Raw genomic sequence first — 13674 nt, 5'->3', positions numbered from 1 at the left:
ATGATGAATGGGGGGGGGGGGGGGTCAGATTTTTAAAATAGTACGTAGTTGGTTCACTTTACCACGGCCGTTGTAGTTCAAGAAAGATGTCAAATACTGCCCCCTTGTGGTCTTGGCGAAAAAGAAACTGAATGGTTGTATGTATTGGAAAACATTTGTCCCATGAGCGACAATTTTTATTTTTTATTGAGTCCATCGAAGGCAATACGACTAATTGCAATATATATTATCAGCATTTGGCTTTATATAATGAGAATGCACAGTAATTGTTCTTAGAGTTGCGAGGCTAAAAAAAGAGACGAAAGACACAAATATGAACTTAATGTACACTTTTATTGAGAACTCGTCTCCTCCAGGTATCTAAAAATATTTGCCATCACTGGAACAACACAAGGCCAAAAACTGAGCTGTTTGTCACAACCGTTGACGGTTGAATTAAAAACTTTGTACAGTATCAGTCAGTCTTTGAACATAAAAACACAAGGACACTCAGGCTTAGGTTTTGTGTGCGTGTGTGTGTGTATGTGTGTGTGACTGTGTATGGCTGCTGTACAGAGGTCAAATTCTGTCAGCCCAAAACTCTCCAAAAACAAACGTATACCTCCTTTGGCCGCTTGTTACATTCTTGTAAGGTTCGCGCCATACTGGAGGCTCTATCGAATCCTCTTTTGCTGGCGAGCGCGGTAGACGTCGTGGACGGGCGGCGCCACCGCTCCTTTGTCATCTTCCTCGTCCGAGTCGGCGTTGGGCCTCTTAAGTGACTTGGTGGCGGCGTGGTTTTCCACAGCGCCATTGCCCTCGCCGCCGCCGTCTGGTAGTCTGCCCGTGATGAGCTCCACGGCAGCCTCGACAGCTTTGAAAGGGGAGTGGGGGGGAGAATGAGTATACACTAAAGCCCTACATATTCATTGTCTCGGATCGGTGACTTCACCTATACCCATTTGCTTAAAAACTCTCGTCATCTTCCGGTTGTTGTTAATATTACTGATGAGCCTCAGGTGAAGGTGTTTTTTGTGTTGAACAACTAAACTCCTGCAGTTTATGTAACATGGGTTCATGATTGTGTACATGCTAGGTGCATGGTGTTTGATTCTTTACCGATTATTTGTCGGAATGTATACAGGCCACAGTTAATAAATCAATCCCAACGAAATAACAGTCTCCTGTTTTGTGTCCTTTGCCGCCATCTTGTGCTACCTATAGGCCATTACAAACCCCTTCAACGTGAAACACATTGAGTTACCTTAAGGGTCAATTATTCATGATTATATGCTATTCACAGTTGGGCTTGGTCCTGCACTCTGGTAATTGCCCCCACATTTTTAGATAAGCATAATGACAGAAAGATAGCGATGTAGATAAAGAGAGACGTTGCAAGATATTGAAAGTGAGCTAGAGCAATTGAGATAAAGAAAGTGAGATAGATAGAGACAACTTACTCTCTGGAAGTGCGCATCTCCTGAAAGTCTCAATGAGCTCATCCACTTGAACAAAAGGACCCTGCAGAGCAAATGATCACATATCCATTTAAAATACGCCAAGCAGCAGAACATGATGGGTGTTCGCCAGCCATTACTCACAGTGAAACACGTAGGCGGGGGGAGCAACTTCATTAAAATGACAGCCACTGGGGGGACTGGGAACACTCCGCCGGGTACCGGGTGCAGGCCTGGAGCTGCAGACGCAAAGAGTAGGTGGTTGTGAAAACAAGACGTCACAACTGTCGCAGTTCAAGAGTTAGAAGAGGAATTGGTACCTGCTAGGTGGCGCGGCTGGAATGGAATCATCTGATTGGTGTCTGGTTTGGGGTACTCTGGTTTTCGGTCTATTTCATCCTTCAGCGTGGGCGCAGACGGCGCCGTCACAGCCTCAGGAAGCAGAGCTGCGAGTTTGGCACGAGTCACATCCTACAAAGACAATTTATTCAATTCAGCAGAGTAAGAGTGAGGTAATAGGAATAAAACACGCGAACCCGATATTTCATGTCCGCTCTGAGACCAGCATAATTGACCTAAATCTATCAAATAAACATACCGAACTATTAGAATAAACTATTTAGCAGACAATCTTTCACAAAAATCCTGCAACAACGGTGATGGTCAAAGCACACACCTTGTATCCCAGAGCCTTGAGTTCACTGGTGGAGCACGGATACAAGTCCATGAACTTGTATCGGTCCACGAGCAAGGCAGTCTCTTTGCCCTCGTACTCCTCCTTGAAGGCGGTGAAACGGCGCCGCTCCACCTTCAGAATACTGGCCAGGTCGCCGATGTTGCTCTCGAAGGCCAGAAAACGAGCCCAGATTTCCCTAAGAAAATACAAGTTGATCAAAACGAGGCCGGCAAGACCTGTCGGTCAAAGAGTCAATATAATGAATGCTGCATGTACCCGGACTTCTCTGGCGAAAGATTTCCTGACGTTAGGACCCGTTCAAAAAGAACCCTGGTGTTGTTATCCTCTGTAGGGGAATAGAAAGATAAAAATGGATTATATGACTACCAGGATGGTTTTCTCTTCACCAGTGATTCCCACGGGTGAATTGGACCCAAAAGCGGGTCATGGAGCCATTTTGGGTGAGTTGCGGATAGGTGGTGAAAAACTGCAAGGGGTCCTCGTTTTTTTTTGTCAGTAAGACATAACGTTTTGAGGTTGCTGATGGTGTTATAATCCGTCGCATTTTGTTCAATATTTTTAACTTCTGTAACAGCGGGTGGCGACTTGAGGAAAAGAGGACTCCACGGGTCACAACAGTTGAGAACCGACACTTAACACAATTCAGCTTCCAGGGTGGAAAAGAAAGGCCATTTCTCAGTTCATTCACAGGTGCGTCGACCTGAACAAAATAAGCACCTGACCCCCAAGCCGTGAAGATGGAGCTTTAACTTTAACATTTATTTTTTTGCATCGAAAAATAATACAAACATAAAAAAAAATGACAAATATTAAAATTATAATTTAAAAATATAATTCACGCAAACTACAGTTTCCCACCAATGGGTACCTCCTGCTCACTGCCGATGAGAAAATATATAAAGAGAGAACCTACCGTTAAGGTGTGAGAGATAATCAATGTATGCGAGTATATATTCTGGAATGTCGCCATATTTCTTCAAACCAAGCTCAAAAATCTTAAAGGCCACAGATTTATCCTGTTGGGCATAAAAGACAATCCATTAAGTGGATGCTTGAAGCGTTTGTTTCACCCTCTGGTTACCATCACAGGCACGCATTACCTTGCTGCAGTAGTACTCCATCAGAGCTGCCGTGACGTACACGTGGTGGCGTGTGCGTAGATCCTCGCGGGCCTTTTTGAAGATGGTGCGGCCCGATTTGATGCCCTCGGCCCTCCTGGCAAATTTCATGTATTGTATGTACACCAACGTGGGGTCGATGTCCTCAATGGCCAGCAGTTTATTATAGATGCTGTGGACCTTCTCGTGCTTCATACGGCTCTATAAAATAGAATAATTAAAAAAAATTTTTTTTTTTTAAATGAAGGATTGTCTCCTTTTTCAGAGTGATTTGACAATTTCATTGAGGGACCCACTTCTTCATAGTCGGCAAATGAAAAGTAAAGAAGCATATTCTTCTTGAGTAGGGTCCCAATGGCACGCTCATAGATGTTAGCGGCTTCGTCACTGAACAGCTTGGAGTTATTCATGTCCTGAGAGGAACAAAAGGATGCTGTTTGATCATTTCAATTGCATTTGTTTAGGTACACCGTCACAATTTAATGTGACTAAACATAAGCACTCGAAGATTAAAGAAAAATGACTTGACAAAAAAAAAATAACGAGTAAAACATCGCTGAAGATATCCGGAATATGTTGCACCATATGGGACTTTAAACAATTAAGAGAGGTTGTTGCTCAAAATTGTTTTGATTAACACGGTCATAGTTATTAGTTTAAAATCCATCCATCCATTATCTCAGCCACATTTCCTCACTAGTAGTAGTTTAAATTTATCATTATTATTAAAGAGCATTAATACACTAATTATAACACTGTTATAATTAAAAATGATTATCACGCACCCCTTTTTCTGCCAACAACTTGCTGGACTGCTCCAGATACTGAGCTGACTCGTACCACACGTCAGGATGGTGCCCCAGCACCAGCAGACACTGCTCATAGGCAAACATCACTGCAACAAATCAAAGAAGTCAGGAGAGCCAAGCTAATTAGCGGAGTCACACATGAAAACAGGACACGGAAAAAGAGTCACCTCTCTTTGTGATGAGCGTCTGATCTTCTGTGCGCAGCGGGTTGCTTTTTTCCCACTGGATGTACTTCTTCCACATATCCACCTGCTGGGCCTCCTGGGGGGAATTTTGGGGCGGCACTGAGGGCGCATTCCTGTCCAACCCTTTCATCACGGTCTCATACTCCTGCGCACACCAGACAAGTGCCGATTCAGCAACACCATGTTGACATTGAGGGAACCAGTTTGTTAATTGTGATTTTTTTTTTTTTTTTTTTGCAGGTGGCCGACCTTCGCTACTCTCCTGGCGTTCATGTAGTCTCTGCTTCGATCCTCAATCATTTTCTTGGCCAAGTGTATATTGATTCCCTGGTGTGTTAAATAACCAACCGTCAGCATTAATCGTGAAAACGTACTGAGGCTGTTACAAAGATTGATGACCTCACCTCCTCATATTTGCTATAATCTCTCCAGAGTTGCTCTATGTTAATCATGGGATTCACGCAGCCCCGCTGGTAGACCCTCCGCACTGCTGTGATGCGTTGGTTCTCTGCATATGAGCCCACTGCCTCACTAGTGATTCGTAAAACAACATCAGGATCAGTGTTAAATTACATGGTACATAAAATGATGAACGGGAGGGGAAAATCACTCACACTCCCTTCAGGAAGTTAATGTAGTCCACCCAAATCTGCGAAAAATGACCACAAACCATTAGAGAACAGTACAAAATTACAAATATGTTTATAATATATATGCAATGTACCTGATATGACATAATTTCCATGCCAATTTTATCCAGGGCAAAGTCGTATGCCTGGGCCATCTTCTCCCTGAGGGCAGCAAAATGTGTCTTGAATTCATTGAATATTCATCAGCAAGCTTTGCAAGAGTCACGCGAGCTCACTTGTAGCTGGGGAGCTTTCCTTTGGTCTCTCGCACGTACGCAAGGTAACATTTCCACAGGTCGATGTGCAACACTTTCATCAGGCATCTCTGAAACAACTGCAGCAAAGAGATTGGACATTATACAATTTTTGCATTATTGTATTTAAGTTTGAAAAAAATCTATTTATAGAAAAAAAACATGGGGATGCTGAGCCTTTTTTTTTTTTTAAAACATATACAAAATCCTCTTCGAGAGCATTGGAACTTCAAGGTCAACTTGTTTTTGTTGTAAACCAAAGACATTTTAGTTTCAGATCAAAAGATGAATATGAGACAAAAGTTCAGAATTCCAGCTTTTATTTCGTGGGGTTTGCACACCTCAACAAAAAACACATTTTGTTGGAAGCCATTCACTTTTTAAGCGATCAAAAGTACTGGCATACGTGACTCATGAGTCTTACTAGTTGCTCAGGTGTTGCGTGTTAGAATGTTTGCTTAAACATTAGATAGTGCTTGTTTTCTGATTTGGGTTTCACCTGTGAAAACGGCATTTGCTGTTAAGCAAAAATAAAAAACCCAGAGCGCTGTCCAGGGGAGAAAAGCAAACAATTTTTAATCTCTGAGAAGAGGGAAAATAAATCAGAGCTGTTGCACAAATAATGGGCACAGCCAACACAACAATTTGAAAAGAAAGAAAGCTCTTGTGTACTGAGCAACGGACACGAACAGGTCGACCAAGTATAGCAACTCCAATTGATGACAGACACATTGTGAAAGCTGTGAGGGAACGCGTAAAGACAACAATCAGTCATATCACTGCCAACCTCCACGAGCAGTTGTTGCTTCACAAGCCATTGTTTGAAGAAGACTTTGAGAGAAAAAAAAATATACACATTCCATAGCTCAAGATGCAAACCACACAACAGAGAAAAAATAAGAATCAGAAGGTCAGGTTGGATTTTGCACAGATGAGCCACAAATGGAGGAACATTTTACGGACAGACATGACAAAATGACTACCAAAGTGATGGAAAAGTATGAAAAAAAAAAAAAAAAAAAAAGACACGCAAGCTCATCTGTCTGGGAGAGGTAACGTCATGGCTTGGGCTTCCATGGATGCGTCTGGAATGGGCCTTTACTGTTGATCTAACTCATGCAGAAATAATTCTGAAACCTACAAAAAGATTATGTCTGTCAATTTAAAAATAAAATGCATCCAAACTAATCGGGGAGAAGCTTCATCAGGCAAACAGACAAATGACCCAAAACACGGCCAACACAACTAAAGACTTGATCAAGGGGGGAAAAGTGGAAAATCTTAAAACTTGTCAATCAACCCAGTATAGATTTCATTTCAACTCCTGCAAGGGAGCATGAGAAGGAAAAAAAAACCTGAACTGAAAGAGGCTGCAATAAAAAAGCATTTCAAATGACGATTGCAACAGTCGGGTGAAGTCAACGTGTTGCAGGCTCGATGCAGTTGTTGCGAGGGAGGGTTATGCCATCATATATTTGTTCACTTTAGTTTAATATTGTCTGGTACGATACTTTTGCTCACTTGAAAAGAGGGAGCCTTCGTTTAACACATCTAAATGTAAATACCATGAAATAAAAGAAGGAATTCAAAACTTTTGTCTCATTTTCATCTTTTGATCTGAAACACAAATGTTCTTCGCTATACAACAAAAAGTGAGAAATTGACCTTCCCGCTCCAATACATTTGAAGGGAACTGTATGAGAACGAATCCAATCAAATCCAAACATGCAACAATTCGTTTTGAATGCGACTCCGGGCTCAACAAGCAAAAGATAAAATAAAAAAAGCTAGTATGTGGGGAAATTAAAACCGAGTGATAACTTGCAGGTATGACCGTGTGGTTTCCTAAATAACATTACTTTCATGTTGCCTTTTAATAATTTCAAAGCACATGACACCAGAATATGAAATGAATGTGAAATATATTCCATTAAATGTTCATGAGGACATTTACTCACCTTTTCTACCTTGTCATAGTTTTTTGCCTTCACCTGCAAATAAGACAAATGTAAATGCAATATTATTTCAAGAGTAATTTTGGAAAAAAAAAAAATGTATGGCTTCCAGGAAACATGCATTCATGCAAACTTGAGCACGCACAACTCAGCAGATCAACAAAGTGAAATTCACACAAGAATGACAGAGTACCGATACTTGTATAAAGGGGTTTATTATGATTTTAATGTGGGATAGATTGTGCCTCAAAACCATGGAATAACGCCAGTTGGAGGACGAGGTAAATATAATTTGAAGGGAAGAAAAAGAAAAACTGCTTCTGGTGCGTACAGGTTATTTAAGTGCAGATTTAGCAGAGCCATGTTATGAATAAACATAATAAAAAAAAAATGCAACTTGAAATAAGAATCCACTGTTGGAGGTTATTGACAGCACTTCCTAGTTTTTGGGTGAGAAAGACAAGACAGACAGTAGAATTGAGACTTTTTTTATTTTATAAAGCCAAACCGAGCTAATCTTACATATGGAAACCAAAACAACCATTGAATTTTTTTTTTTTTAAAACGATTTGTCTCGGAAACAGATTCACAAAAAACCTTATTGTTTTTTTTTTTAAGTTAAACCTTGTTACTTCTGTCCCCTCAAGGTGCTTTTTTTTTTTTTTTTAAATAAGCCTATAAACTCAACTGGTAACAAAATTAAATCAGAACGAAATAAAGCGCACACACACAGTTTAAAGTGTAAGCTTTATATTGTAGAAAAGGCAAAGTTAGACAAAAAAAAAATGCTTGGCACGCACCAAATGAGGCTGCATAAGTGGATTTTTTTTTTTCACGTAAACCAACAGTTAGTTGATTGTTTAAGTGGACTACAATGGCTAAATCAATGATGATTTACCATCAATGAGTTTGTGTTCTGAATAAGAACAAGATGTCAACTTTGGGATGTGACATTACAATCACTCAGACAATACCTCCGCTTCTCTCGTTTGTACCCTTGAGTACAATGACAATAAAGGCCATGCTGATTCTGACATGACAACAGGAGTTCAAAACATTGAGATAGTCTTCCAACGCATCAATTCTAATAGTTAGAAAACAGACTTATCAGTCATTTTCAATAAATGATGTTAATTTCATGCCCGAAAAATAACGGAATTTATTTTCCCAATGGCACAGCTAGCATAAAAGCTAATGATGCGGTACATCATCGCGATTGGAGTGGGACATATGGGGGCAAGATTCTTTCAATTTATAACTAAAAGCTAGAAGAAAGTCCTTAAAATTAACATGCTGAAACTCATAACTGAAGATGTAATACTGTCTTTGCACAATTTGCTCCAACGCTTAAGTTGCTTATAAAAAGATGGACTCTGACCAATGATCCAGGATTTTTTTTTTCTCTCTTGGGGCTAAAGTGGGCTTTGCCTGATACATAGTGGGGCTGAGAAAATAATTTATAGACATATTTTAGAATATCAAATAAAACGCTGGAGGGATTTAACTACACATAGTTCTGACGGGGTTATAGCGCCATTCTTGATTCAAGACTATGTGAAAAATCTTGTATGAAACCCACAATTGAACCTGACAATGTGAATACTGCACTCATGTCATAAGAGTAATCCACAATTGGAATTTTGATTGTCATAACAAGCTGGAGAATATAATCACATTATTTTACATAGAAGCTTCCAGGAAATTGTCCCCCCCCCGTCTCGGAACACAATTGTTGCACCCTGAAACCCAATTAGCTACGATTTGAGTGTCGTTATGAATTCCAACAGCATTTTCGTAAAAGCACACTTTTTGACACAACTCGCTAGAAGTGTCAAATTGATAATAGATTTTCATCAACATTTACAATTACGTCAGATGAATATTAGTTTCTGTGCGCACGCTGACAGATCCACAGTAAAATACAGACCCGGCAACATAGTGAGGAACTTAAAGTGGGCCTCAACGCACGCAACCAACGCATTGAGAAGCTTAGCCCACTTTCCATGTGCAGCTCTGTGCTGACATTCACTCGCTCAACATGAAAAGGGGAGGGGACCTATTTTCGACATTCAACTCTTCATATCCACAAGAAGTCCGAAACAGGACCTGTTCAACCTGGTGCTAAGTAAAGGCAATTAACACTGTGAAGGACCAACTTCAATTCCTACTGAAACATTAACACGACCATGCTAAATATAGCTTTGACACCTAACAGCTGTAGTCCTTAGTACGATCATGAGCAACACAAAGCAACCGGCATGTTCACAAAGAGACTGTCAATCACCCACCAAAATAATAACTCAATGTCATCACATATCGGCTGCAGCACAACACGATTATTGCTTTAAGTGACTGCAGCTGTGAACGTACAAACTAAAAGGCTTCAATATTCTCGACAGCAGCATTCAAGCTAAGCTGCCAAAAGCACTACCTCCAAAGAAACCGGGTTTTTGACCCGCGTTTTGCTGAAATAAAATTGACAATACTTTAAAGGGGAGGACAAGTCAATTTTATTACAATACGTTCTAAGCATTCTCACTAGACTAAATATGGTGTTCTGATTAATATTGCGTTTAAGGCTGGTTTTATCCATCTCAGGGAGCTGCCATTTGGCCTCGTGCTGCCAGTTGCTGTCGACTGAAAATGATATCACAGTGCCGAAGGGCTCAGGGTGTGAACGTCACGTGACCAAGCTGAGAAAACAGGTAAGCCGTGACGGTTGCAACCTGAGATTTTAGGTACTGTGATGTCATTTGCAGTTGACAGCAAGAGGCAAATTGGAAGCCACCCAGGATGGATAAAAATTAAGCAGATTTTTCTGCTTATCTCATACTCCTGAAACGCAACATTAAGAATACTGTGATAAGACTAGTGCGCAGAGAACATGTTTTTTTTTTTTTTAAAACTTGACTTCCTCTTTAAGGCAGAGAACTTTTGATGGCCTTCTATACTGCCTGATCGCCATTCTAAAAACAAAGCTTAAGGGGAAGTCAACTAAAACGTACTTTACAATGTGTCCCACTAATCTGAACAAGGTATTCTGATTAATATTGTTTGTGAAATATGAATAAAGCAGCAACATCTGCCCATTTTTAATCAGCCTCAGGGGGCGGCCATTTTGCCACTGGATGTCAACTGAAAATGACATCGCAGCACCCGAGAGGTCAGGTAAGGTACAATCACGGCTCAGGTTGCTACACTTGACAGAAATTAGAAAACACGTGATCTGTAATTGGTCGTTAACTGAGCAAATGTGATGTCATTTTCAGTGGACACCAAGTTGCAAAATGACCTCCCTCTGAGATGGATTAAAAAAACGGGTACATATTGCTGCTTCATTCATATTCCACAAATGCAAAATTAATAAGAATGTCGTGTGGAGACTAGTGGGTGTGCATAGAACATGTTGAAAAGAACATTTATGACTTGACTTCACCTTTAAAGGAACTGTTGTAAAAAGCACAAAAAAAATGTATCCTACGAAATAAATTTAGAATGGCCCCAAGAGGACTTGAAAATAACTGAAATCAGAATCAGGCGACTAATCGGAAAACCTCCTACACTTGCTTTAAGATCAACTTTGCCTAATAGCCAATCATAAGCAAGACCAACCAGGTGGTTATTTCCGCTGTCTGCTTCCTGCGGTCCACTGGATCTTGCTGCAATGGTGCCATAATTTTCCAAGATAGCTCATTCTTTTGTGTGGTTGTGTCACCCACAACATTTTATGTTCCAGAGCAGATTATAAGAGAAAGGAGACTTAAAACATAGTTCACACCTAACATAGGTGAATGTGCTTTTTTTGTACCCAAAAAAGTACAAATTAAAGGGGCTTAAAAATTTCTGTGGCTGCCTGTATCATTAAAAATAATGTAGCAAAAACAAACGGGAGACTGTTCCTTGTTCCATTCATTCAGCGGGAAGGTGGTGAGGAATGTCTCCAAAGCAGAGTATTTGTTCATCATATTCCAAAAGAAATGACACAGGAGGCAATAAATTGACACGACAAGTGAATAAAAGGCTAATGCACTCCAAATACCATTTAAATTGTTTTAATACTGTTGCAGACCAAACATGCAACAAATTCACTTTAGCCCATTTAAAAGAATATGACGAGGAGAATACTAATTGAATCCTGGGAACAAAAAAAAAAATCCCATTTTAACATTTAAAGGCACAATCCTCAAATGATAAATAATTATTGGATGTATATTGTATGGCAGGGTGATTTTTTTTTTGAACCAACAATTTTTAGCAAGTGGCTCAAATCAAGAATTGTGACTTTAAACCCCATCGATGTAGAAGACAGTGTGAAAAACACATTTGTTGATCATGTAAGAAAAAAATGGCATGCATACGAGAAAGGGAAAAAGTATTAACCTCTGCTTCAATGAAGAGTTTCCAGAATCTGCCAGAACTTGGAAACTGTGTGACAAGTCGCTCATATGTCTTCCTTGCTTTATCAATAGGTTGGTTCTAAAGTGGGAGAATGCATTTACATCCACACAAATGTGAGGAAAATATATGTAAGTCTTTAACAAATGATAAACCTCCACCCACCACCCTTAAGCCCAGTATTATCTTTTAACCCTTATACAGTAATGCTCTTGAGTCACTAAACCTGTGCTTCTCGAATCAGAATGCTCCAAGCGTCAAGGTCATATGGGTTTTCTTCCAACTTTTTCTCGGCCTTCTTCACCTTCTCTGGGACATACTCGGCCGCCGCCTGCAACGCAAGGACCAAATGCATGAAAATAGTTATGGTGCAGAATGGAGAAGATACCAAACATATACAATGCAGACAGGGATAGTTGATACAGCTGGGAGGGGCGTTTGATTGCGTTTAAGATAAATCTTAATAGGCACGTTTGTGGTATATTAAAAGACAACATGACCATCCATTCATTCACTTATTCATACGTTATTCATCTACATTCATTTTAAGATGATCCATTTTAATCATTCATTGTAGCATTCCACTGCACTTGTATTTAACAACAAGAGTTTTGGTGTAATTATTTCAAAAGAAAGAGGGGGGTGTGAGGCCAACAACGCCATCATAGCGACAACGCAACCACGAGCTAGGTAGAAAATAAAGCATGCTTTAGACGAACTTATCGGTACCTAAACGAAGTTATTTTGAAAGGCTGTCACATTATGCCATTACTAAGACGCAATGCATACACTTTAAAAACTTAAATGTCATAGCGAGGACAAATAGCATGCGTTATTAGCAGTAGCATTTCAGTTCGGGCCTATGCGGCATAAGCTAACTTTACCTGGTCGGCTGCTGGGTCTGTAGACATGTCTGCAAGAGTAATATGGGGTTAGAGAAGTACTACAGTATGAGTAAAAATTAAATGGCAACGGAGTAGCGAATTCTAAATCAGATCGGCGCCACACATTTTATTTTAACTGGGCGATCACGTTGTCCTCAAAGAACTCGCTGCCCAGTAACTAGCCGATTTTTTTAAAATGGCGAGGGAACTGACTTCCGCTCCGCGTCGCGAAAAAAAACACAATAAAACTTCCTGCCACAAACCATAAAAAATAAAACTAATCCGTTCTCAAAAACAAACACAAGAGTATTCACAAATGTTATTTTACTCCCCCCAAAACATGTACTTTTATTATTCCGTCATTTTTTTTACCCTCACATTTATCGACTTTTTTTTTTTACCTTTCCGACTCTGAAATACTGTATCACAAAATTCAGGACACTTTGAATTCCAATTTTTCCAGCCACTTAGAGACCCACTCAAGTGAATGAGATATTGAACCAAAAAGTTCTGCACCATTCTCATTCAAAGCTTCTTTGCAACATCTTGGGAACAATTTTCTATATTCTAACAATTTCCATATTTATTCCTCAAATTACACTCTAAATAATAGAAGTCCCAAATTTTCCACAAAGAAATTCCCACATGTAAGAGCTATTTTACATAATTCAACCTGAGTCAAACCATATTAACTTCAAATTTCAAGTTTAATTAATTCGTGATATTTAGGCATTCATTTCAAAACCAAAATTTCAAAATACAATTACAAATTTACATATTTTGTAATATTTCTTCCTCTTCCCAAATGTATTGACTGATTCAAATAATTCTAAGTCTCAAATTCTCTCTCTCTCTTCCTCTCTCCCTCTCTCTCTGACTCTCTCCAATACATGGTACATGAGGTGAGCAGAAACATTGCACGGTTCCAAAAATAGGCCCGCATTTGAACGGAAGTTAAATAAGTCCTGGAATTGCCATAGAATGCCATGGGGGCTTTCCGCAGCTCAAATTTCATGACTACTGCACTACGGTTCTAGACGTGCTGTTCCCTACTGTAACCAGCAGGGTGGGACATATGACAACCACGGCAAACGCGCGAGTGAGTGTCTGGCTAACGACCCCAAAACTAGACCAAACAAAAAGAACCCAGAGTGCTCAACCGTCTATTTCTTTGATCTGAAACTGCGCCACTTTGCCATAAATGCAGCGACAATACAGCATGGACAGATTTTTAATCAAAGTTGACTGTTGCGTTCTCTAAGTGATACATTATTCTATATTTAGGTCGTGTTTCTGCTTCGAGTTCTCTCCG

The 13674-nt window shown here is 40.0% G+C and overlaps 1 protein-coding gene across 1 annotated transcript; it reads right to left on the bottom strand.

Moving 5' to 3' along the window:
- Nucleotides 1-314: 314 nt before the first annotated feature.
- cstf3 (cleavage stimulation factor, 3' pre-RNA, subunit 3) lies at nt 315-12583 on the bottom strand. Its single transcript, XM_088296749.1, has 20 exons — nt 12363-12583; nt 11705-11809; nt 11464-11559; nt 7087-7119; nt 5111-5208; nt 4970-5036; nt 4860-4894; nt 4650-4776; nt 4495-4572; nt 4228-4390; nt 4037-4146; nt 3548-3664; nt 3234-3452; nt 3047-3149; nt 2389-2458; nt 2113-2308; nt 1757-1907; nt 1581-1675; nt 1440-1500; nt 315-853 (listed from the first exon to the last, which is right to left on the bottom strand). Exons 1-20 carry the CDS (start codon nt 12387-12389, stop codon nt 654-656), a joined length of 2151 nt encoding a protein of 716 aa, XP_088152875.1. The 5' UTR covers nt 12390-12583; the 3' UTR covers nt 315-653.
- Nucleotides 12584-13674: the final 1091 nt, after the last annotated feature.

The sequence above is a fragment of the Idiotropiscis lumnitzeri genome, chromosome 5 (genome assembly GCF_059441095.1).
Source record: "Idiotropiscis lumnitzeri isolate Australia: NSW breed Sydney's pygmy pipehorse chromosome 5, RoL_Ilum_1.0, whole genome shotgun sequence".
NCBI lineage: Eukaryota > Metazoa > Chordata > Actinopteri > Syngnathiformes > Syngnathidae > Idiotropiscis > Idiotropiscis lumnitzeri.
Note: the sequence above shows the minus strand (reverse complement) of the source record. Positions and strands in the feature narration are given on the sequence as shown.

Coding starts and splice junctions, on each gene's coding strand:
- cstf3 (XM_088296749.1), bottom strand. CDS start 12,389: ATGTCTACAGACCCAGCAGCCGACCAG. Junction 5,209..7,086: donor ACTATGACAAGGTAGAAAAG/GTGAGTAAATGT, acceptor TCTTTGCTGCAG/TTGTTTCAGAGATGCCTGAT. Junction 4,573..4,649: donor ATTATAGCAAATATGAGGAG/GTGAGGTCATCA, acceptor TTAACACACCAG/GGAATCAATATACACTTGGC.